General features: G+C 33.1%; 1 protein-coding gene and 1 pseudogene across 1 annotated transcript; both read left to right on the top strand.

The window, feature by feature from the left end:
- Window positions 1–2,279: 2,279 nt before the first annotated feature.
- The window catches only part of LOC120200483, a 40,984-nt pseudogene continuing 16,535 nt past the window's right edge, over window positions 2,280–26,728 (top strand).
- LOC120200484 (lipid phosphate phosphatase epsilon 2, chloroplastic-like) lies at window positions 3,873–4,882 on the top strand. The gene is made up of 3 exons (XM_039201321.1): window positions 3,873–4,259; window positions 4,360–4,585; window positions 4,705–4,882. Exons 1-3 carry the CDS (start codon window positions 3,951–3,953, stop codon window positions 4,842–4,844), a joined length of 675 nt encoding a protein of 224 aa, XP_039057252.1. The 5' UTR covers window positions 3,873–3,950; the 3' UTR covers window positions 4,845–4,882.

Below are 26,728 nucleotides of genomic sequence, written 5' to 3'. Positions count from 1 at the left end.
TAGTTAGGCATTTAACATTTCATCTAACGTGCATTACTAGCACCTTTTTGCCAATTGCACAGTTAGGACTTTCATCTAACTTGCATTATTGGCACATTTCTGCCAATTGCACAGTTAGGTCTTTCATCTAACTTACATTATTGACACCTTTCTGTCAAAAAATATAGTTATGCCTTTCATTTAACTTTCATTATTAACACCTTTATGCCAATATGTACAGTTAGGCCTTTCATCTAACTTTCATTATTGACACCTTTATGCCAATATGCATAGTTAGGAATTTAACTGATCATCTAACTTGTATAAATGGCACCTTTCTGCCAATATGCATAGTTAGGTATTTAACTTTTCTTCATTCATTTTAGAGCAGTTGATACGCTAAATCTTATTCATAATATCATTGCTATACACTTAAGGAAAGTATATCAAATATTGTAAAATATACATTAAATCAAAATGTTCTAAGTTGACTTATTACGAGTCTTCCTTATTTTTGTATAAATACAATAAATGCGCTAACCTTATATAGCTCCTTAGTATGCTGAAATGGCGTCCAACTACTTTGTAACTTTACCCTTATCCTTTTTCTTGCTTGACTCGGGAGCTTGGTTATGATCTACACAAGCATCCATTAATTACACATACCATACAAATTTTAGTATACTCTCTAACATTTATACTGTTAATACTACTCAAAAGTACTATTATTTTCAATTTCTATTCAAATTTCAACCTATCATACAATTTCAGGCTTAATAGTATCAATACCCCTACCCTGATATCGATACTTCTATATTATGGTACTGATACTCCCTTTCAGTATTGATACCATTTATGTATTCTGGAATCCATCGTATCGATACCTTTCTCTTAGTATCGATACTAATTGCATCAGTATCTATATTGTTCATCAAAATTATTCAGATTTAAACCTATAGTACCGGTATTGTTCTTCCAGTACCGGTACCCTTACCCATATTTCCATTTTTCATCTCGATTTTTACCCAAATTTGGTCAAATTCCTATATGTTTACTCCCAGTAATACTATTAAACTCTTATTTACGTACCTAACCAATTTTCCTTCATTTAGCTTCTTATAACATATAAATCTCCAAAAAAACATCTCAAACCAAGAATCATACCACTTTTTTAACATGTTTTTAATCATATCCAAGACTTCTAATCTCGTATTTACTTCTTTGACAAGTCAAATATACTAGTAAACATCAATAAAAACTCATATTCCAACATATCATTCAAAAACCCATTTTCTTCAATCTCAAATAATCTATCATACTATTAGTTTTAATCTTATTTAACCCTTCCTTAGGCCTCTACAATACTCAATGTTTCAAAATCAACCCAAAAATGAAAGGAAAAGCTAGCTAAATGAAGCCTTACCTTTGGCTATGGAGGAGAGTACTTGTACGGGAAAAAAGAAGAAGAAGAGATAACTTTGTTGGCTTTAACTTTCCCCTTTTCCCTGTTTAAATCCATAATAAGGAAATGCATTTTAAATTCAGTTCCCCTTAAAGGACCAAAATGCCCTCTTTATTCATCCATTGTTACTAATTGGTCTTAATCACTATTCCAAATCATTTATTATATTTTATCATTTATTCAAATAAATCCTCAAATTTTAAATATTTTTAATAAAGTCACTGACCTCATATTTGGGGTATTACAATAGGAGTGTGGGGCTACTATCATGCATAATATTTGATATTATAACATAACAATATATCTTAATTAATGTATAAGTTCATAAAGGATCAATATAATTTTAAATATGAATGTAAGAAAAATAGAAATGTAAGAAATGAGAAAACTCCCTTGGCCTTCAATCTTGAACAAGTTGTTGTAAAGAAATGAGTAGTAGGAGTAGAAATGGGATTGTATAAAAAGAGCTTAAAATTAGTATTATGTTCTTTTGGTTTCGGTCTGATAGAGCTTTAACTTTACAGTATGTATGTATGGGAACTCAATCAGGGACCTTGTGGAGTTGTGTGGTACTCATAATCACTGCTGTTATAGGCTCTGGAGTTTTATCCTTGGTATAGAGTACTTCACAGCTAGGATGGGTAGCAGGGCATACTGCTTTGCTTATTTTTGCTATTATCATCTTTATTTCAACCTTCTTTCTTTCTGATTGTTATTGATCCGATGATGGACACAAATCAAGGCTTACACGGATGCTATTTGGCATTATCTCGGTTGTTTTATACTAACTTTTAACTCTTTGTCATCTTTTGTTTTCTTGTCTCTTTAGTAAACCTTCCACCTATGAAGCCTAATTTGGTTGAATAATTCAAGTAGAAACCGCACATGGATGTGTGTTTTCCTTCAGAACCTGAGCTTGTATAGGTCTGTCATTGCTTATGTGTTAACAACTTCAACTTGTATGTGGTACTTGATAAATCCTTTTGTTCTCTTCATTATTCTTTAAATATTGGCCATACCCAGATATGAGTATTAGGATATGATCTTCTAATAACCCTTGAAATATGCGAAAAAACTTTAATAAATTTCATTCCTACACTCGTTTCTCATATCAGACTCCAAGTAACATAGGTATCCATTACCCCATACAAGAGTTACTTCATATGACTGTCTAATTATTATTTTATTTTTTATTATAGGCAAAACTCCATATGGTTAAATAAAATTTATAAATTCTTTAATGGATATATTTATTATAAATATAAATTCAAATTTAGGTAAATTTTTTCTTCTTCTATTCATTCATTCTGTTCATTCGCATTTTATATTTCACACATTCCGGTTATTATAAGGAGTTAGATAAATTTTCATGTAATTCACTAAAAAATAGAAATTCAATTCCATCATTATTGAATTGAGTTAATGTTTTTCTTTTCTTTAATTAATTGCTACTTTTTCCAACGTGCTTTTAAGTTTTTTATTTTGGATGAATGTATAGCGATTCATAAATCTAACTGTTACCACAGAGAAGGGCATGACGCTCCATGTTTATATGGGGAAACTTCTTATATGCTGTTATTTGGAGCTGTTCAATTGTGATGCCATAGATACCAAATTTCCATAACATGGCATGGCTTTATGTTGTTGTTGCATGTTAAAGTATGCCCAAAGACCAACTATATGATGATTGTATAGATACATTTTATTTACTGATTTTATTAAGGCATAAAGTAAACAAATACCCTTAACGTTTAACTATATATGCAATTGTGCCCAAATCGTTTTTTGGGAACATTTGACCTCCTCACGTTTCATTTTGGGTCAAAACGCACCCTCGTTGGATAAAAACAGTTAGTTAACTAACGGTCAACGCCTGAAACTAATTCAGCAAGAACATGTGGAGGGAGATACTGACGTGGCATGTCCATATCATAGTAGATGATGACGTGGCAAATACACGTAGACTAAATGTTGACGTTGCATGTACACGTGTAATGCCAAGTCATCAATTTTTTAAATAAAAATTAAAATATTATTTTTAATATTTATATTTAATATTTTTTGTCTAATGAAATGATGACACGTGCCAACATCATATGACACCATATTGATTTAAATTTAAACCAATCAAAATTACTTTTGTGGGGAATTGAACCTGGGCCAATAGTTTAAAACCCATCACTTAACAACCCAGCCAAGTCTTTCACTTGTTTATTTTTTGCATTGCAAAATATTTAACATATATATTATATCTCTCCCACATTTTATCAAACACCTTCTTCATCCCCTCTTAACATGCAATTTCTTCTCCCTCTTAACACGTGATTTTACACAAAAAAAAATTTTCAGTGTGTTCTTTTTCATTTTTCTTATCCTTTTCGAAGTAATGGTCACCAATACATAAACCACACTCCACATGCTTTTACAGAAATCCCACAAATTTCATTAAATAAAACCATGCTTCTAATCTACACTTGTAATTCATTTCCTTTCATCGTCGCCCAAAAACATGTTTTCCATTTCAACTCCTTTCCAGCCCCTGCTCTTTAAATTCAAGCGTAATTCTTCACCCAAACATTATAAAACCTTTGACCCGGAAATTTCCCTTTGTCTCCGAACCCGGAAAACTAGTTTTCTTGGAGGGATCTTGACCCCAAAAATTGGGTTACAGGATCGTCCAAGAACTATGGTTCAAACTTCGGTGTTGAAGGACTCCGGGGACGGAGACGATGCTATTCAAGTGATCAAAGTTGAACAAGAAGGTCTCATCGATGGATCAATACGGGTCCAAAGTTTAGAGCCCACTTTGAATCGTCTGGTGAGTATATTTATCTCATATCCAGTATTAGGATGCATATTTGTTTTCAATGTTTAATGAAGTGGGTTTTCTTTTTTGGTTGGCTATTTGGAAATGATAGAGCGAGTGGTTGGTGGCGGCTTTGTTCGGAGGGGTGATACTTTGGAGGCACAACGCTGAGGCTTTATGGATGGCGATGGGTTCGATTGTGAACGCGATGCTCTCAGTTGCGCTGAAACATGTGCTGAACCAGGAGTGGCCTATGGCCGGGCTTAAGTCCGACCCGGGGATGCCATCATCTCATGCCCAATCCATTTTCTTCATTGTCGTCTTTGCTATAGCTTTAAGTAAACCCTTACATTACACTCCTCCATCCCCCACTTTGCATTAAGATTGCAAGTTTGGCATTTCAATATACGAAATTGAGTGAATAATATTTCAATTCTGTATTTTTCGTGTTTCACAGTTTTGGAATGGCTGGGAGTTAATGAACTTTCTGTGAGCATCTCCGTTCTGGCTCTGGCATTCGGTTCATATTTTGTGGGTGCACACATCCTTGGAATTAGAGGGATGAAGAAAGTGTTTGATAAAATGTGTGAGAAATAATATGCAAAAATTAAACAAATGAAAGACTTAGCTTGGTGGTTAAGTGATGGGGGTTTTAATCAATTAGCCCTGGTTCGGGTAGTTTTGCGGTGCGGCGCTTAAGAAACGGCTAATATACGGTGTGATCGGTTAAAATTTAGACCGGTTATGTTATATTATTTAACCGAAAATATTATAAAGTACAATAACATATTAGGTAGCGCTTATATAATGTAATAAGTAGCGTTTATATTGACCTATTTTATAAGAAAACCTGTATATTTATACCGATAACATTGCAAATTTACCTATTACATTATAATATGTTGAAAGTGTCCATATTTTTTTATAAAAAGGATCGATACTTTTTTTAAAGTTATGTAATTTATGTTTCAATTTTTTAATAGTGTTTCATATTTTTCACCTACAATATTAATTTAATAATTTCATTTGCACAAAAAATTATTTGATTGTTTTGATATTTTATAAAATAATATTTAGAATTTAAATTTAACAATATTAACCAAAGATAATAATAAATATGTAATATATATGTTTATTGTTTTTAATTTAATGATAATATATACCGTAACATAAAAAATAAATCATTAGATACATATAATTACTAAATTGATATCTTAAAATTCACTCAAAAGATAACTTTAAATTAATATTTTCCACAGTGAAATAAGTATGAACACTTTTATAAAAAGGATAGATACTTTACAATATAAGCACTACCTATTACATTATATAAACGCTACCTATTACATTATATAAGCGCTACCTATTACATCATATTTTTACCTATTATATTGAAAGTGTCCATACTTTTTATAAAAATGATCGATATTTTTTTTAAAGTTATGTAATTTATGTTTCAATTTTTTTAATAGTTTTTCATGTTTTCCACCTACAATATTAATTTAATAATTTCATTTGCACAAAAAATTATTTGATTGTTTTGATATTTTATAAAATAATATTTAGAATTTAAATTTAACAATATTAACCAAAGATAATAATAAATATGTAATATATATGTTTATTGTTTTTAATTTAATAATAATATATATCGTAACGTAAAAAATAAATCATTAGACGCCTATAATTACTAAATTGATATCTTAAAACTCACTCAAAAGATAACCTTAAATTAATGTTTTCCACAGTGAAATAAGTATGGACACTTTTATAAAAAGGATAGATACTTTACAATATAAGCATTACCTATTACATTATATAAACGCTACCTATTACATTATATAAGCGCTACCTATTACATCATATTTTTACCTATTATATTGAAAGTGTCCATACTTTTTATAAAAAAGATCGATACTTTTTTTAAAGTTATGTAATTTATGTTTCAATTTTTTTTAATAGTGTTTCATGTTTTCCACCTACAATATTAATTTAATAATTTCATTTACACAAAAAATTATTTGATTGTTTTGATATTTTATAAAATATTATTTAGATTTTAAATTTAACAATATTAACCAAAGATAATAATAAATATGTAATATATATGTTTATTGTTTTTAATTTAATAATAATATATACCGTAACGTAAAAAATAAATCATTAGACGCCTATAATTATTAAATTAATATCTTAAAACTCACTCAAAAGATAACCTTAAATTAATGTTTTCCACAGTGAAAAAAGTATGAACACTTTTATAAAAAGGATAGATACTTTACAATATAAGCACTACCTATTACATTATATAAACGCTACCTATTACATTATATAAGCGCTACTTATTACATCATATTTTTACCTATTATATTGAAAGTGTCCATACTTTTTATAAAAAGGATCGATACTTTTTTTAAAGTTATGTAATTTATGTTTCAATTTTTTAATAGTGTTTCATGTTTTCCATCTACAATATTAATTTAATAATTTCATTTACACAAAAAATTATTTGATTGTTTTGATATTTTATAAAATAATATTAATTTGGGTCGATACTTGTTACATTGTTAATTTACCTATTACATTATAATTATTGGTTTTGATGTTTTTTGGGTCGATACTTGTAGTTATTGTACATACCTAAATATGTACTGCGAATTTAATGTTGTACCCACCCTTTAACTACCACTACCAATACCACATCCTATTGAAAGCAGCACGACTGAAACATGTTCAAAATGAACCTTTGCTTACATCTCCATCAACTCCTGGACCACTGAACTTGCACAACAAAATTTTTGCCATGGATAATACTGATGTAGACAATGTTAAGCCAACCGAAGAATGCCATGAAGTACATAATGTTGATGAATCTGACAGATTGGTTGGTCAGCTCTTTTGTTCACGTGATCAAGCTTGGTACTTTTACAAGGGATTCACACGGGAACATGGGTTTAGTACACGTAAGGGAACAACATGGCTTGACGTGGAAGGGAATGTGAAGACACAAGAATTTTGTTGTTCCAAAGAAGGGTTTCGAGTATCAAAAGTCAATACTGTTGATCGTCAACGTGCTCATACGCCAGTCACAAGAACAGGATGTAAGGCTAGAGTCGTAGTTACAGCAACAAATACAAACGATCAGTGGGTTATAAGTAAGTCTGATCAGAAACATAATCATGCATTGTGCACACCTACTATGACACCATTTATGCGTTCTAATAGAGCTGTAAGTAAGGCTGATATCGATGAGGCAACAACATTGAAAGAGGTCGGTGTTGGCACGTCACAAGTAATGAACTATTTAACGCAGCAGGCAGGGGGCTATTATAATGTTGGATTTACACATAAAGACCTCTACAATGCACTTCAAAGAGGTAAAGCAAAGGAAATCGTCGATGGGGATGTGAATGCGCTTATTGCCTACTTTGATTATAAGAAACATGATGATCCCGAGTTTTTTATGACATACTCGGTAGACGAATCGGGGGCATTGTATAATCTTATTTGGTCGGATTCTACATCGAGATCGGATTACACATGCTTCGGTGATGTAATTGCGTTCGACACAACGTACAAAGATAATTTGCATGGTCGACCAATTATGCCTATTGTTGGTGTCAATCATCACCATAACACAATTGTGTTTGCCACTTCCATAATCGCTGACGAGACGTCTCAATCTTTCGAGTGGGTGCTACAGAATTTTTTAGAAGCCATGATGAATAAATCACCTATTTCAGTTGTCACCGATGGGGATAGAGCAATGCAGAGGGCTATCAAATATGTTATCCCTTATGCTAATCACAGATTATGTTCTTGGCATCTTTCTCGCAATGCACAAGCTAACATTGGTGACCCAAAGTTTACAGCAGCATTCTCAAAATGCATGGCTTCCTGGTGGACAACCAAGGAATTTGATATTCAATGGCGTTCGGTTGTTTCAGAATTCAACGTCCAAAAGCATCCATGGGTGATTGAGAAGGGAAATACACGACACTTATGGGAACAAGCATATCTAACCGGTCATTTCTTTGCCAATATTCACTCAACACAAAGGTGCGAGTCTATGAATGCTTCACTAGCTATTGCACTGAAACACAAGAAGACATATTTAGATGTTGTTCGTGCAATTGAAGATGGAATTAGTAGAATGCGTATGAACGAGTTGAAAGTGGATTACTTAAGTTCCCATACGAAGCCCTTTTAGATCACAAAACTGGTCGACCTTGAAAGCCATGCCGCTGCGATTTTTACCCGCGAATCTTTTCGTGTGTTCCAAGATGAACTTATACGGGAGACATTGTACCGGATTGAGGCAGAGATTAAGTCCTTATCAGATGAATGTCAACATTATATTTTGTCAAAGTACGCAGAATAAAATAGGAAATTTGAAATTAGTTTTGATTCTCGTACGAAAACTCTAATTTGCTCATGCAAAAAATTCGAAACCGTTGGACTTCCGTGTCGCCATCAACTTCACATTTTGAGGCACTTGGACTACACATATTTGCCATGGACTTTAATTCAAAGTAGGTGGACTAATGATGCGAAGGCTTCTGCACCCAGTTATGTTGATTTGAATGTGTCTCCAGAAGTGATGCAAATGGCAAGGTTCGCTGCTCTACGTTCAACGTCAAGTAGGTTATGCTACATTGCATCAAAGACAGACGAGTCTTTCAAAACCGCAAGAGATGAGATGAAAAAACTAATAGAAGAATTAGAAAACTCGTTTGGTTTGAATGATTCATTCAACCAGAGTATTGTAGTAAACAATGTTCGTGACCCTCAACGAAAACAACGCAAGCGAAAAGAAGTGCCGAAGAACAAGGTCGAGAAGAAAATTAGGCGATGTGGGTACTGCAACGGTGAGGGACATAACAAACTAACATGTCCTCAAGTCAAGCTCAGTTTGAGTACAAGCACACAGCCTACATCAACTGATTTTTTCGAAGACGGAATGGAATGACAACGATCTCCATATATCGTAAGTATCAACATGACTCCTATTGTGTACAAGAAACATGTACATATAAATATTTTAAATGAAGGAAGAAAAACCGCGTTACTTAAAATTAGCGACACAATATTAAAAAGTGTCGATATAGGTTGTAGACCTATTCGCTCATAAAACCGATATATTTATACCGGTTATATTACAAAATTATCTATTACATTATAATTCTGGGTTCCGATGTGTAAATGTCGACACTTTTTGACACGGTATCGACACATTTTTCTTCCATTCTGGACACAAAGTACCGACACAATATTAAAAAGTGTCGACATAGGTTGTAGACCTATTCGCTAATAAAACCGGTATACTTATACCGGTTATATTACAAAATTATCTAGTACATGATAATTTTGGACATCAAGTACCGACACAAAATTAAAAAGTGTCGATATAGGTTGTAGACCTATTCGCTCATAAAACCGGTATATTTATACCGGTTATATTACAAAATTATCTATTACATTATAATTCTGGGTTCCGATGTGTAAATGTCGACACTTTTTGACACGGTATCGACACATTTTTCTTCCATTCTGGACACAAAGTACCGACACAATATTAAAAAGTGTCGACATAGGTTGTAGACCTATTCGCTAATAAAACCGGTATACTTATACCGGTTATATTACAAAATTATCTAGTACATTATAATTTTGGACATCAAGTACCGACACAAAATTAAAAAGTGTCGATATAGGTTGTAGACCTATTCGCTCATAAAACCGGTATATTTATACCGGTTATATTACAAAATTATCTATTACATTATAATTCTGGGTTCCGATGTGTAAATATCGACACTTTTTGACAAGGTATCGACACATTTTTCTTCCATTCTGGACATAAAATACCGACACAATATTAAAAATTGTCGACATAGGTTGTAGACCTATTCGCTAATAAAACCGGTATACTTATACCGGTTATATTACAAAATTATCTATTACATTATAATTCTGGACATAAAGTACCGACACAAAATTAAAAAGTGTCGATATAGGTTGTAGACCTATCGCTCATAAAACCGGTATATTTATACCGGCTATATTACAAAATTATCTATTACATTATAATTCTGGGTTCCGATGTGTAAATGTCAACACTTTTTGACAAGGTATCGACACATTTTTCTTCCATTCTGGACATAAAGTATCGACACAATATTAAAAAGTGTCGACATAGGTTGTAGACCTATTCGCTAATAAAACCGGTATACTTATACCGGTTATATTACAAAATTATCTATTACATTATAATTCTGGACATAAAGTACCGACACAAAATTAAAAAGTGTCGATATAGGTTGTAGACCTATTCGCTCATAAAACTGGTATATTTATACCGGTTATATTACAAAATTATCTATTACATTATAATTCTGGGTTCCGATGTGTAAATGTCGACACTTTTTGACACGGTATCGACACATTTTTCTTCCATTCTGGAAATATAGTACCGACATAATATTAAAAAGTGTCGACATAGGTTGTAGACCTATTCTCTAATAAAACCGGTATACTTATACCGGTTATGTTACAAAATTATCTAGTACATTATAATTTTGGAGATAAAGTACCGACACAAAATTAAAAAGTGTCGATATAGGTTGTAGACCTATTCGCTCATAAAACCGGTATATTTATACCGGTTATATTACAAAATTATCTATTACATTATAATTCTGGGTTCCGATGTGTAAATGTCGACACTTTTTGACAAGGTATCGACACATTTTTCTTCCATTCTGGACATAAAGTACCGACACAATATTAAAAAGTGTCGACATAGGTTGTAGACCTATTCGCTAATAAAACTGGTATACTTATACCGGTTATATTACAAAATTATCTAGTACATTATAATTCTGGACATAAAGTACCGACACAAAATTAAAAAGTGTCGATATAGGTTGTAGACCTATTCGCTCATAAAACCGGTATATTTATACCGGTTATATTACAAAATTATCTATTACATTATAATTCTGGGTTCCGATGTATAAATGTCGACACTTTTTGACAAGGTATCGACACATTTTTCTTCCATTCTGGACATATAGTACCGACACAATATTAAAAAGTGTCGACATAGGTTGTAGACCTATTTTCTAATAAAACCGGTATACTTATACCGGTTATATTACAAAATTATCTAGTACATTATAATTCTGGACATAAAGTACCGACACAAAATTAAAAAGTGTCGATATAGGTTGTAGACCTATTCGCTCATAAAACCGATATATTTATACCGGTTATATTACAAAATTATCTATTACATTATAATTCTGGGTTTCGATGTGTAAATGTCGACACTTTTTGACAAGGTATCGACACATTTTTCTTCCATTCTGGACATAAAGTACCGACACAATATTAACAAGTGTCGACATAGATTGTAGACCTATTCGCTAATAAAACCGGTATACTTATAACGGTTATATTACAAAATTATCTAGTACATTATAATTCTGGACATAAAGTACCGACACAAAATTAAAAAGTGTCGATATAGGTTGTAGACCTATTCGCTCATAAAACCGGTATATTTATACCGGTTATATTACAGAATTATCTATTACATTATAATTCTGGGTTCCGATGTGTAAATGTCGACACTTTTTGACAAGGTATCGACACATTTTTCTTCCATTCTGGACATAAAGTACCGACACAATATTAAAAAGTGCCGACATAGGTTGTAGACCTATTCGCTAATAAAACCGGTATACTTATACCGGTTATATTACAAAATTATCTAGTACATTATAATTCTGGACATAAAGTACCGACACAAAATTAAAAAGTGTCGATATAGGTTGTAGACCTATTCGCTCATAAAACCGGTATATTTATACCGGTTATATTACAAAATTATCTATTACATTATAATTCTGGGTTCCGATGTGTAAATGTCGACACTTTTTGACAAGGTATCGACATATTTTTCTTCCATTCTGGACATAAAGTATCGACACAATATTAAAAAGTGTCGACATAGGTTGTAGACCTATTCGCTAATAAAACCGGTATTCTTATACCGGTTATATTACAAAATTATCTATTACATTATAATTCTGGACATAAAGTACCGACACAAAATTAAAAAGTGTCGATATAGGTTGTAGACCTATTCGCTCATAAAACCGGTATATTTATACCGGTTATATTTCAAAATTATCTATTACATTATAATTCTGGGTTCCGATGTGTAAATGTCGACACTTTTTGACACGGTATCGACACATTTTTCTTCCATTCTGGACATATAGTACCGACACAATATTAAAAAGTGTCGACATAGGTTGTAGACCTATTCTCTAATAAAATCGGTATACTTATACCGGTTATATTACAAAATTATCTAGTACATTATAATTCTGGACATAAAGTACCGACACAAAATTAAAAAGTGTCGATATATGTTGTAGACCTATTAGCTCATAAAACCGATATATTTATACCGGTTATATTACAAAATTATCTATTACATTATAATTCTGAGTTCCGATGTGTAAATGTCGACACTTTTTGACAAGGTATCGAAACATTTTTCTTCCATTATGGACATAAAGTACCGACACAATATTAACAAGTGTCGACATAGATTGTAGACCTATTCGCTAATAAAACCGGTATACTTATAACGTTATATTACAAAATTATCTAGTATATTATAATTCTGGACATAAAGTACCGACACAAAATTAAAAAGTGTCGATATAGGTTGTAGACCTATTCGCTCATAAAACCGGTATATTTATACTGGTTATATTACAAAATTATCTATTACATTATAATTCTGGGTTCCGATGTATAAATGTCGACACTTTTTGACAAGGTATCGACACATTTTTCTTCCATTATGGACACAATATTAAAAAGTGTGAAAACTTTGTTGTGGATATCATGTAAACAATGATATAGTAATGTGTTTCGATACATTTGCAAGCAGATGTAAAATACATTAATAACTAGTATTGATATTTCAACAATCCTCAAATGTATATGTATACAGAGAAGCAAATATGGAATAATTAATGAAAATATACACACAATATAATCACACCAAAATATACATACACAAGAATATTCAAATAATGTACCGACAAACGAAATTAATCCGATGAAAAAGGGTTATTTCTAACGAAGTCCGGAACATTAGAGGCTTTCAACAAATTTTCCAAATACTCTCGTATGTTTCCGCCTTTTTCTGAGGACATACATAAATACTTTCAATTATCAAACTAATGAGGTGCAATTTTACTAACAATAAACTAAATTCGCATAAGCATGAATAAATTTGTGTCATACCTAGAGCATTGTCATTCGAATGGGAAGCATCGTCAAAGGTATGTGGACATATGTAATTGTATTTCTATATAAACACATAAGTTGTTAAAATAATCAATGTCTGAACACCTGTTCAACTGGAAAAACATATTGCATAAATGCAACTTACCGGATTATAAATCATTTTTTCCGCTGAATCATCGACCAAAAGTGTATTTAGCTCGTTAAAATCTGGACACGCGTTCCAAACATCATTGAGATCTTTACAGTAGGTAACAGTATCGTATGTTTTGCATTTTGCTTGATCCTGTTCACAAACAGTCGAACATAAATATGTAGGAATCATAGACAACGAAAAGTCAGCAAACTGTAATGACATTCATCTTACCCACACGAATAGAAAATGCTCAGAAAATAAAGGTAGATTCTCAAGTACACGGTCGACGTTATGCCTGAGATTGTAATCAAGTTTGAATGTTAACATTCAAATATATATTAACAATTTTGACTACAATAATTCAATTGCTCCAAACATGTTCTAACCTCAGCTTTGAAGACCAAAGGGCAACAACAAAATTGTCGACACAAAATTGCATAAACTCAAATAATCCTGTTCTGAGGACAACATCTACAACATGAAGAAAATGAGATTAAAGTTCTACGCTTATATGTTAAAATAATGGATACAAAAGAATAGAATTGAAACCTGCAGGCCGTCTTGGGATGTAGGCAAGGACACCATTGAGATCAAAAATTAAAAGTTTTCTTGAAGGCGGCGTTGCAGACACGATATACTTGTTTGGATCATCAATATCATCATCATCATCTTCATCGTCATCTTCATCGTCATCTTCATCGTCATCTTCATCGTCATCTTCATCGTCAGCTTCATCTTCATTGACCGCTTGGTTGTCCACATCTGTTAAAAGAAAATAAAATACAGTTCAGAACGTGTAAATGTTTAGAAACATAAATAATGAATTACCTAACTTGTTTGATGTCGTTGACGTAATTCATCACGCAACATGGAGACTTCATGTTGCAATGATGAAATATCAGATCGCATTCCACTCACAAGGGAATCAATATGCTCCCGAAAATTGACCATGTATTCCATCATGGTCTTAATTGTGACATCCTCTGCAACTGGAGCTTCTTCCATCATTGCGTCTCCACTTGGTTGCTCTTCTTCATGGCCAACGGGGTCCATTTCCTCCCTCTCTTGATCTAATCCGACCTCCTTGACACGCTTCCAACCGAGTTTTTCAACAAAATCATATCCCGTTTTTTTAATAAATACCATGTCAATCTTGCGGGTTAATCGAACAGGGGCGTCATGCGAAAAATCAACTTCCTTCTTCTTCAACAGACGGGTGATGACACATCCATATGGTAGTGTAGTTGAAATTGTTGCTCCCTTTGTGACCATATATACAATTGTATTAAATATGAGTTTTGCAATGTTTGGAGCCGTTTTGGATTTGGATTTATACTTTGCTATCCACCAATAATCGCTATCTCTAGGTCGGATATACCATGTGAGCATTTTGTTAAACACTCTCGACTCTACATCGAGGTGAATTGGGCTATTTCTAGCAACCCGTTTAATTATAGACCAATCTACACCATTTTCATCTGAATCCCCTTTATTCGCTACACCTAAACCCTCCGCAATAGTTTCTGGAGATATATATATATCCTTCCCCATGACATGTGTATTAATACCTATTATATTAGTCTTATTAGGCTCGTGCTGTAAGGAAGCATTGTTGTAGAAGACTCTAACTAGGTTGGGATAATATCTTGGTTCTACACCAAGGAATTCAAGCCAACCCCAAGATGTAAATGTGGATTTAAAACTAAATGCATATTTATCATCAAGCAAGAAACCCATGTCAATGACACGTTCGGGATGAATCTTCCTTACTTTAAAACTCGTCTGCCATCTTTGTTTCTCCATATCGGATCTAAAGTTCAGAGTTTCGAAGGACCTGATTTTCTCAGAAGAATCGTTTGTTTCAGAAGGAGGTTGTGGTTGAGAAGAACTGGGTTGAGAAGAGCTTTGAGAAATACCGTGCTTCTGACGCTGACGTTTTGGAGCCATTTTGGTTGGATGCTATTATAATAGAACACTAACACATTCAGGAAAAAAACTCCAATATAGAAATCAATTAAACTCATAAAATATCGATAAATGTACATGAATATCTGATCGTCACTGTTATGATAACGCTAGTATTCTTCGGAGAGGAAGAGTTATCTTCTGCCTGCTTGCCTTTATGTTTAGGGTTTTTCGATTTTAGAGTACTATATATAATGAACAGCGGAAAAAAACTTGATATTTAAATTAGTATCGACAAAACATTAAACAGTGTCGATACATTATTTAGACCTATTCTCTCATAAAACCGGTATACTTGTACCGGTTAGATTGAAAAATTACCTAATACATTAAACTTATGGGTTTAGATGTTTATGGATCGACACTTTTTATATATGGATCGACACTTTATGGTTGCACCCTGTTTGCCATTCATTATGGACCAAAAATATCGACACAAACTACAAAAGTGTCGACACATTATTTAGACCTATTCTCTCATAAAACCGGTATACTTGTACCGGTTAGATTGAAAAATTACCTATTACATTATACTTATGGGTTTCGATGTTTATGGGATCGACACTTTTTATATATGGATCGACATTTTTGTTGCACCCTGTTTGCCATTCATTCTGGACCAAAATATCGACACAAACTAAAAAAGTGTCGAAACATTATTTAGACCTATTCTCTCATAAAATCGGTATACTTGTACCGGTTAGATTGAAAAATTACCTATTACATTACTTATGGGTTTCGATGTTTATCGGATCGACACTTTTTATATGGATCGACACTTTATTGTTGCACCCTGTTTGCCATTCATTCTGGACCAAAAATATCGACACAAACTACAAAAGTGTCGATACATTATTTAGACTATTCTCTCATAAAACCGGTATTTTTGTACCGGTTAGATTGAAAATTACCTATTACATTATACTTATGGGTTTTGATGTTTATCGGATCGACACTTTTTATATATGGATCGACACTTTATTGTTGCACCCTGTTTGCCATTCATTCTGGACCAAAAATATCGACACAAACTACAAAAGTGTCGATACATTATTTAGACATATTCTCTCATAAAACTGATATACTTGTACCGATTAGATTGAAATATTACCTATTACATTATACTTTTGGGTTTCGATGTTTATGGGATCGACACTCTTTATATATGGATCGACACTTTATGGTTGCACCCTGTTTGCCATATTGTAAATTTGCCTTTTACTTTAAAGTGAATTTTGTAGCTATTGTACATACCCTCAATATATATGAAATAGCCATTCATTCTCGCACATGATGACAATTATGATGACATTTGGTATAATACAGACAACAATCTCCATATATCTTAATTATCAACATGACCCTTAATGTGTATAAGAAACATGTACAACAACATACTGCTAACTTTTCTCATCTCATTCATAATTATATTCACATACAAAATTATAAATCTTATACAAAATTATAAATCTTATACAAAATTAACCCTACATTTACATCATTGCATCCTTTTGTTATTCTTATGTATCATGGCAGTTTTTGTTATCTCCTATCTTCGTTGATTTTGATTATGGCTTACAAGATCGTTTAATATTCGCGATCGATCCCACTCTCCAACAACCTATATTCAAATTGTCAGAACGTTAAGTATTGTAAACTACAGCATTCAATCTACGACTTTTAACAATTTTACCACAAACGAATTTCTTTCCACTTACAAAATCACCAGTTGCCCCTGTAGAACCGATCGATTCCATCCACATCATCACATACATGCCGCAATCATGTCTGTTACAAAATTTGAAAACCACACATGTCAATTATGATGAATACTGCATAAATTAAGCTTTCTATTTGTGATAACATCTCATACCCATTCAATTGCTTATTCTTCTTATACTCCACAAATTTGAAATTTTTCAAGGGATACTTTCCTAGAGATCCACAGGATTCAACCCAAATGCGTTTCTTATTATAAACATCTAATATTTTAATTTGCATTAAAATAGAAGAAGTTATGATCCAAAAAAATTATGCATTATAATTTACATAATGTCCTTTCATACATACATACATACCAATCTCTATGCATCCTTCACTCTCTGTTTAGCTGCTTCAATTGTAAACATACTATCATATATTGTTGCAACACGATCTACCATATCCAACACAAACAGATACCAATGTGAATTATGGTAGTTTATTGTGATCATGATCTGCAACAAATTTCACACCCATTTGACAAAATTCACTTCTATATCCGAAAACATCATTTGCAATTGGTATGGTGTCTTACCTTCTAACAGTCGGTGAATTTCACATAGTTATTCAATATGGGACCCCAGAAGGTAGCAATACTCTCAACACTTTCTTTGCTGTTGGCATCCAACGCCTACTGCTGCAATTACTGAACAAACATTATTAATTTACCGTCTATAACACTACTTATCTCCATTTATTAATTTAACTCACCACTAATTGGTATGGAAGGTAGCCAATCCTCCGGAGTGACTTCTGAGAATCGTAGCATACTGTCCAAGCGAGCAAATCAATAACCTAACAAAATTAATTACACAATCAGAACATATTCAATAAGTTTTAATATTTTCTACTTTCTACTTACCACACCGCCAACCCATTCCGTAGGCTTCAACGTTGCAACGTCGTATACACTAGCGAATTGATTTCCCATTAAGATTACAGAATATCTGTATGAATCATTACGATTAATATGTTGTCATGAAATATTTAAATATAACTCACAAGCAATATATTTCACTTACTCCGATTCTAACTCACTATTCCATAAATAATCACAAATTGCAGCTTCGATGTCATCAATTCCGCTTGGAATATCCGCTTTTTCAACCTACAATTTTGCATACAAATTTTTGTCACAACAACATAATAAAATTCAAATTAAGTTTTCTTTTATTCAACTTACCTTCTGTTCTTCTTCTGGGGTGCAGGACATTCCGAATCCAAATCTGCTGCTATAACACTCTCCGGTGTATAAACGACATCGACTTCCTTCCTCCTCATTTCTTCCATCTCTTCTTCTCCTCCCTCTTTCTTCTTCATATTTTTTCAGTTCATCGTATTTTTTTTCTACATAGCTCTTCATCTTTTTTTCACCCTTCAATTGATCTCCTTCATCTCCATCTATTTTTCCTTCCACTACCCCCTTATGCCTCTCAAGTGTATCTTCGACTCCCCTCAAGTTCTCTTCGACTCTATCAAGTTCTCTTCGACTCTTGATTGTCTTTGCATGATATCAAAATTGGATTTTTTTGATATCAGCCAATTCAGACATCAAAATGTCGAAGTTACTATGTTTTCCTCACTGTCGTCCCACTCACCGTCATCCCCCATACAACCATCTCTCCTTCTTCTCCTCTGCCTCCACTGCCTCCTCTACATCCTTGCCAATAACCTTCAAAATTAAATTACAATATTAAGACATTAATTATATTCTTAATATTATTTAATTACATTTATTACCCTTTCTTGCTTCTTCGCTCTATCCAACTTTAACTTCACGATCACTCTAACCACCTCTTCCTTCCCCCATGCACGGATGCGTGCCACTCCGGTTCTTTCATAAGCCGGCACTGCCTCACAGCCCGACCAAAAATCGAACAGTGCAACCTGCATTTATAAAAATTTATATTTTTATATAAAACACAAAAGTTCTTCAACTCATTTACCTCTAAGATTGCTATGCACCCTTTGAGGTATCTCTGGCTGCCCTTTTTAAAGGTGATTATTGATTCAATCAATCTCGAATGGATATATTCAGTCCAATTGAATTCACCCTTCAAGCCTTCATCACAAATGAGCTTCATATGTTCCTTGTTCATTGACGTATGACCCGTTGGACAAAGAAAGATACCGACAAGGTATAATAGAACTCTGGCCTTCAGCTCATCCCCAACGTAAGATCCACTTTTTATTTCCTCTTCAATTTCAGCATATGTCACCTTCTGCTTCAAACCATATTTGGAGGCAAGTGCTTTCCAGTCCTTACTCTTACAGACTTCTACAATACTTTTGCCTTCATTTTCTACCCCCAATACGGCTGCAGCACATGGGATCCCGAGAGGAAATGAAAAATCACCATACTTAGCAATACATTGTATGACATCAAATTGCGCCATCAAGGATCGACACAATTCCCTCCGAATAGGTCGATCCCTTACTCCTACCAACGATCCAAAACCTATTTCTCCCAGCACATTCAACTGACCCTTCTCCTTAAGGTGTTTAAATAATGAATTCACCCTTTTAATGTTGCATCTTGTCGACACTTCCTACATTTTTTAACAATATATAATGTTATAGTTCTTATATATTTTGTATCAACGTATTTACAAGTTTAATGAATACCTTATTTTCATGTGCTTTCCTCCGTTCTTTGTATTCTTTACTATCATTCCTTGACTGTGTGATGTAAGGTTCCTTTTCAACATCACTCATTGAATTCCATTTGGACCTCACATCTTTTTTCACCTAATATTAAACATAAACGTTTCTTAATCAATACATTAACACTAAATACTACTCAATGTCAATTTCATTTTACATACCGAACCGCTCTGTGTGCCATCTTCCTTCATCCATTTGCATTCGACCATACTGTCAACATTTAAAATTTTTAATCAATTTAAATTTTATTGATACTTTAATCCAATTACCATTTCAACAATAATAACAAAAAGACATTGATACTTGCTAGAAGTACATATATCCACCCTTTGGTTGCTTTCGAGTCTCGGCCTCAATTTCAAAGTCATCTGCGCCACCAACAATTTTCCAACCCATTGACTCCATTTTTCCTTCATATATCAGTTTACGCAAATCAAATCAAATACTTGTTACGTACACTTTATTCAATATACAAATAGATAACTACTCTTGTGGTAAAACGGTTTTCTTCAAAAGAATTTGAATGGCCACTACAAAATGTGTCGACACATTTATACAACCTATAATATCATTTTTTACCTATAATATTTAATAAAAGTATCGACATTTATATTTTACCTTGAATATCACTTTCTACCTGTAATCTTTCTCAAATGCTTCTTTACTCTAAAACTCCAAACAACACATAAAAACCCTATTTCCTATTACTGTAATAATTAAAAACTAGGGTTTCGACAACATACTTTTCGATTCGACTGCAGCAACAAACAAACAAACTTCGCTTTAGACACGCCTTCTGATATGCAACAACAATTACGCTTCGATTTCAAAAACTCGTCCGTTCTATCTATTTTCAGAGGATATTTAGATATGGCCTTTATATTTTCATCAGATATGTTATTTATATTTAATCGATACAAATACAAAAGTGTCGATACTTTTATGTCAGGTGTCGATACTTTCGAAAGGATATTTACCTATTTCTTTGAAAGTGTCGATAATTTATTACACGTACTTACGAAAGTATCGACACTTTCAATATATCCGGTAACGTTTTACCGGTTTTATCATTTTGATACCGGTTTTATCATATTTTTACCTGTTATATCGTTGTGGATCGATATTTTTTTAAAGTATCGACACATTATAGGCGCTAAAACTGCTTCTTTTTAAATTCACAAAGTGTCGATCCTTATAAGTATCGACACTTTCAATATATCCTAACGTTTTACCGGTTTTATCATTTTGATACCGGTTTTATCATATTTTTACATGGTATATTGTTTTGGTTCGATATATTTTTTAAAAGTATCGACACTTTATAGTATTTAAAACTGCTTCTCTTTTAAATTCACGAAGTGTCGATCCTTATATTAAAGTACCGACACTTTAAATGTATCCGGTAGCGCTTTACCGGTTTTATCATTTCAATACCGATTTTGTCATAGTTTTACCTGTTATATCGTTTTGGATCGACACATTTTTAATTTGGATCGACACGAACTGACAAGTTAAGTTTGCCAGTTGCATAATTTTTTAATATTTCTTCATGACTTAGACCTACTACATTATTATTAGTCAACATTTCCGGTAGCGCTAAACCGAATTTGTTAAATATCTTTTAATGTATCCGGTAACGCCGTATATTAGCCGTATATTAACCCACCTTCCCTGAGACAATCCCCCCAGGTTCAATTCCCCACAAAAGCAATTTTACTTGGTTTAAAATCAATATGGTGTTGATATGGGTCATCATCTCATTGGACACAAAATTAAATATAAATATTAAGAATACTATTTTAATTTTTATTTAAAAAACTTACTGACGTGACATCACACATGTACATGCCATGTCAACATTTAGTCTATGTGGATTTGCCACGTCATTGCTGAGTCAGCTCATGGCGTTGACCGTCAGTTGACTAATGATTTTCATCCAACGAAGGTGTTTTTTGACCCAAAATGAAACGTGTGGAGGTCAAATGTTAAAAAAAAATGATTTGGACACAATTGCATATATGGTCAAACGTTAGGGGTATTTGTTTGCATTATGCCTTTTATTAAATAAAGGCATTGCCACTATTATTTTCTGTTATATATCTGTGTCTAATATAAACTAAAATATAATAAAGCCTACATGATAATATAATTATTATTAAATGTCCTTAGTCGAATATTATTATGGGTATGGACAATATTAATATGTTTAAGACTAACGTGTTATTGATTTATGATAATGAATTGTCATTGGCATAGAGATGTCCAAATCGATGCATGAATATGTTGTTAGAGAACGACATATTAGATCAACCCACTATGAGCATATTTCTTGGATTAATATATGATGGTTACAACATTGCTCATGGTGATGACTATATGTATGATCCTCAAACTTGAGATCTTTATTATTTTAACATATATTGTTGTATGTTTTGATACAGTTAAACAAGCTCCGTAAATAGTTGCATTATAAACACTAATATTGAACATATCTCGATATATATAGTGGGATATGAATTATTAAGATATGATTTATCTTTCCTACATAATAAGAAATATATCATAGGTCACTTGATCGAGTGAGATTAGAAATACATAGCCATGCTTTAATAAGTTGATATGTGATATCACAAATTATACGTTAATTATATTCTACTCTAGATATCAAGAAATAATAGATGGGTTATACAAGTGTGACTATTCCAAGACTTGTGCCTATTCTAGATATAAAGGAAAAAATGATGTAATAAATAAAAGAGTTAGTCACGAAGATGATATGTTGAATCATGATCTCTTGTAACTTAGGTAACAATGATATAATGCTAGATTTCACTATTTGTTTGTAATAATTAAAATGGTTCTAATAATTACTACTAATGTTACAAGAACCTACAGGGTTACACCCTAAGGATGGAATGAGCAAATATTAAATTATATAATGCAATTATAGTTAATATATGTATATTTGATATACATATAATTTAATTATCCTGAATAAAATAAGTGGGCATTAAGAGAATGTAATTCTAATTACAACTCTTTTAATTAATATTTAATTTGAAATAGTTAAAGAAGATTAAATTTTCAAATAATTAAAATAAGATTTTAGTTAATTCAGAATTTAAAAACCCTAAAAGTTAGGGTAACTCACATATATAAAGATAAGTAAGGGTCTAGCAGCCGTTCTTCTTGATCTTTCAGCCAATTTTATCAAAATGGTCTTTGAGAAAAAGTAAAAAAATGCTCTTAATCGGCTAAACCAAGTAGAGGCCGAGACGTTTTCGTGTAGGCTTACAATTCAAATCGTTAATGATCACTATTACCGTTGCTTCAATCTTGTTGTTTTTCAAGGAACCCAATGCAAGTAAACATATTCTTTTCCTTTTATTTTTTGTTTTATCATACATGGATTGTTGGTGAGACCTTCGAGTTTTGTTTCCGCTTCACCATGGGGTGCATCGACGGTTCCAACAATCATGTCCTTCACTTACTCCTTCATAGGGTTTGGACTTGGGTTTGCACAAGTCATAGGCATAAAAATACCTGCGAAATTAAAAAAATGTGCCTTTAATTTTCATCATCGGTGTTATAGTTCAAACTTAAGAGTTTATCTGAGATCAAATACAAGTGGATTTGTAGTTAAGATTCATGTATTTGAATGCAAAAAATGGGGTGATTAAGGGGAGTACAATCGGAGTGTCTGCAGCTAGTGTGGCTGATAAACTATGGTTAGTATTTCAATCACTTGGAGACATTGCATTTGCCTATCGAAATACAATCATTCTTCTTTAAATATAGGTATGGTTTCATTCCTTTTTAAAACAAACTATTTTCACAGTATAAACTAAATGCTTTTATAAATATCAAATTATGTAGTTGGCCTTATTTAATGTGCTTAAATTTGATATTTTTTCCTTGTATTTGACATAGGTTAAATCTATTTTTATATTACCATCATTTTAATAAACTATATCGAATTAAAGTACAGTAGAGGCGAAAACTGGAATTTGACTAGGGAAATATGTAGGATCCTAACTGAATCATGAAATTATTTGAATTTTGGATACCCTGAAGTCACCTCTTGATAACTCCATAAAATAAGCCATATTTAGGGTCTTTTTCAATGAAATTATTGAGTGTCTAAGAGCTCATATAGAATCATATAAATGCATTTAGTAGCATATAGTTTAATGTGGTGGAAATATGTTTTGTCGTGACATTTTATTTTGTAAGCGGTGCTGCGTTATGAGGATGGTGTTTTGTTTGATGATGTGTAGGATTTGGGAGCATGGATAAGCGAAAGGGAATTGTCGTGACATGACGAGACTACTGAGCATAATGTAAATTCCAAATCTAATGACATTTTGGAAACTAACCAGATGAAAGAAGATATTTTTATTAGCCATCTGTCTTTTTCTTCACGTTCCCTCAACCGTTAGTCATCTGGTAGGAGACATCTAGCCTCAACGACATTTTTTGACCATGCCCAGCTGCAATCTGCCCAGGAGGGGACCACACCTAACTGCAATCTGCCTAGGAGGAGACCACGCCCAACTGCCCTGGAGGGCACCACTGCTGCATCTGAATCACCCCTCAAGTGAAAAGAGCTTGATCGGGGTATCCTAGAAATTTTAACACAAATTCCTAGGTTTATTCCCCCTATAAATAGGAGAAGAAGCCACCATGAGAAAGAGACTTTATACACGTTGACTTGAGCTTTTTCATAGAGAAAAAGGTCACTCATTTTTTCGTCAATCGTCTTTGTCATGGTATTCCTCCATTAACAAGCTAGAGAAAGTAGTGAGCTAGGCGTCCGAGAGAAGCTAGCGAGCTAGGGAAGTTCGTGGTGGCCGAGGGGAGCTTTGGCAGTGCACGTCGAAGGCTTTTCCTCCTTCCCTTTGTTGTATGCTCTATTTTATCTTATTTGTTGTTTTTGTATGTTGTTGATTGTTTTGTTTATGATGATTAATGCCTTAAGGTTGTAGGAGCTATGAGCGTAGCCATTCCATAGGAGATTGTTTAGTGCTCAAGAGAATGACTAAGTAGCATGTCCTTAGTGTTCGAGAGAAACTAGAGAGGATCCACATAAACAACGGGTTCTAGGTTGTAACTAGGCCTAATCCAACCTTATACATAAGGTTAGGATTTCGATCGACTAAAATGAGGAGTGCTTGATCGAGAGGTTAGATATTACTGTTGCCGCTAAAAGGTATTGTCGTGACCTATCATGTTATCTGGACATATAGGATCCCTGCACTTGCTAACGTCAATAGGTATGCCATGTCATCTTGAACTTGTCGAGTCCCTTGACTAGAGATAACATAAGGCATCATTAGTAAACTCTGTCGGGAAAATAAGGCATAGAAGTAAGACCAACCTGAGAATTAGACTTAAGTTTCCTAAGTGACTCCTATCATTCATTGTCGTAGTAGCTTGTTCTGTGAGTAGCCTAAAGTCCTGATAATCAAATCCAATATTTATATTTTGTTTTGCCTTTACATTTTCATTTGATTGCACCAAACACAACTTAATTTGTCATTACATTTCCATCTATTTTGCCAAGACATTTCCATTTGCTACCATATTCCATTATACCATCATTCCATTCCCACCAACATCCATTTCATCTTTCCACATCATTCTCATTTGTACATACAATCACTAACTATACTTAGGTAAAGTAATTAATTGCTTTGACTGAATTTATACAATTTCCTCCAATCCCTGTGGATATGATACTCACTCATCACTGTATTACTTGTTCGATTGTGTATACTTGCACATATTTTCGTGACCATATATAGTAGTCACAATTCGCGGAAAAGTTTTTTTTGTGTCGTTACCGGGGATTGGCAACTGGAAGTTAATTAGTTTTGTCATAGCATTTTTTTACTTGTTTATTTTTTATATATATAGTTTTACTTGTTATTTTCTTATATTTTTCAGGTTTTTCTTGGTGTATAACTAGAAGACACTTTAACGAGCCATTAGAACCAATTGAACCTGAGATTGAGAGGCTGTTTAGGCAAAGAAGAAGTGCTCAACGTACAAACATGTATCAAATTGGAAATCAAGGTACTGCTCATGAGGAAGATCAGAATGCTAGGGCAATTCCGAATGCTGGGATATAGCCAGACCTTGTGCCATTCGTGATCACTTCAATTCTATCTTGGACGACTTAAATCTAGGAATTATGGCATCCGAAATTCAGACAACCCATTTTGAGCTCAAACTTGTCATGTTCAATATGATAAATTCCATAGGGCAATTTGGGGGCATGGCAAATGTAGATTCCATACAACATATTCATAACTTCTTAGAGGTGTGTGATTCTTTTTATCAACAAGGAGTGCACAAAAATGTATTAATGTTAAAGCTATTTCAATATTATTTGCGTAACCTAGCAAGGGCTTGGTTGAGTGGCATTCTAGCGGGTTCGATGGAGTCTTGGACTAATTTGTGTAAAAGTTTTTTACTGCGGTATAATGTACTGGACATGAACACACAACTAAGGAATAACATCGCTTCTTTTCGTCAAGCTGATGGCAAATCAATGTATGGATGGGATCGGTATAAAGGATTGTTTCGCAAATTTCAAATCATAGTTTTCAAGATTGGACTCAAG

The sequence above is a fragment of the Hibiscus syriacus genome, unplaced genomic scaffold (assembly GCF_006381635.1).
Source record: "Hibiscus syriacus cultivar Baekdansim isolate YM2019G1 unplaced genomic scaffold, ASM638163v2 tig00005974_pilon, whole genome shotgun sequence".
Lineage (NCBI taxonomy): Eukaryota > Viridiplantae > Streptophyta > Magnoliopsida > Malvales > Malvaceae > Hibiscus > Hibiscus syriacus.
This window is presented reverse-complemented; position numbering and strand designations above follow the sequence as displayed.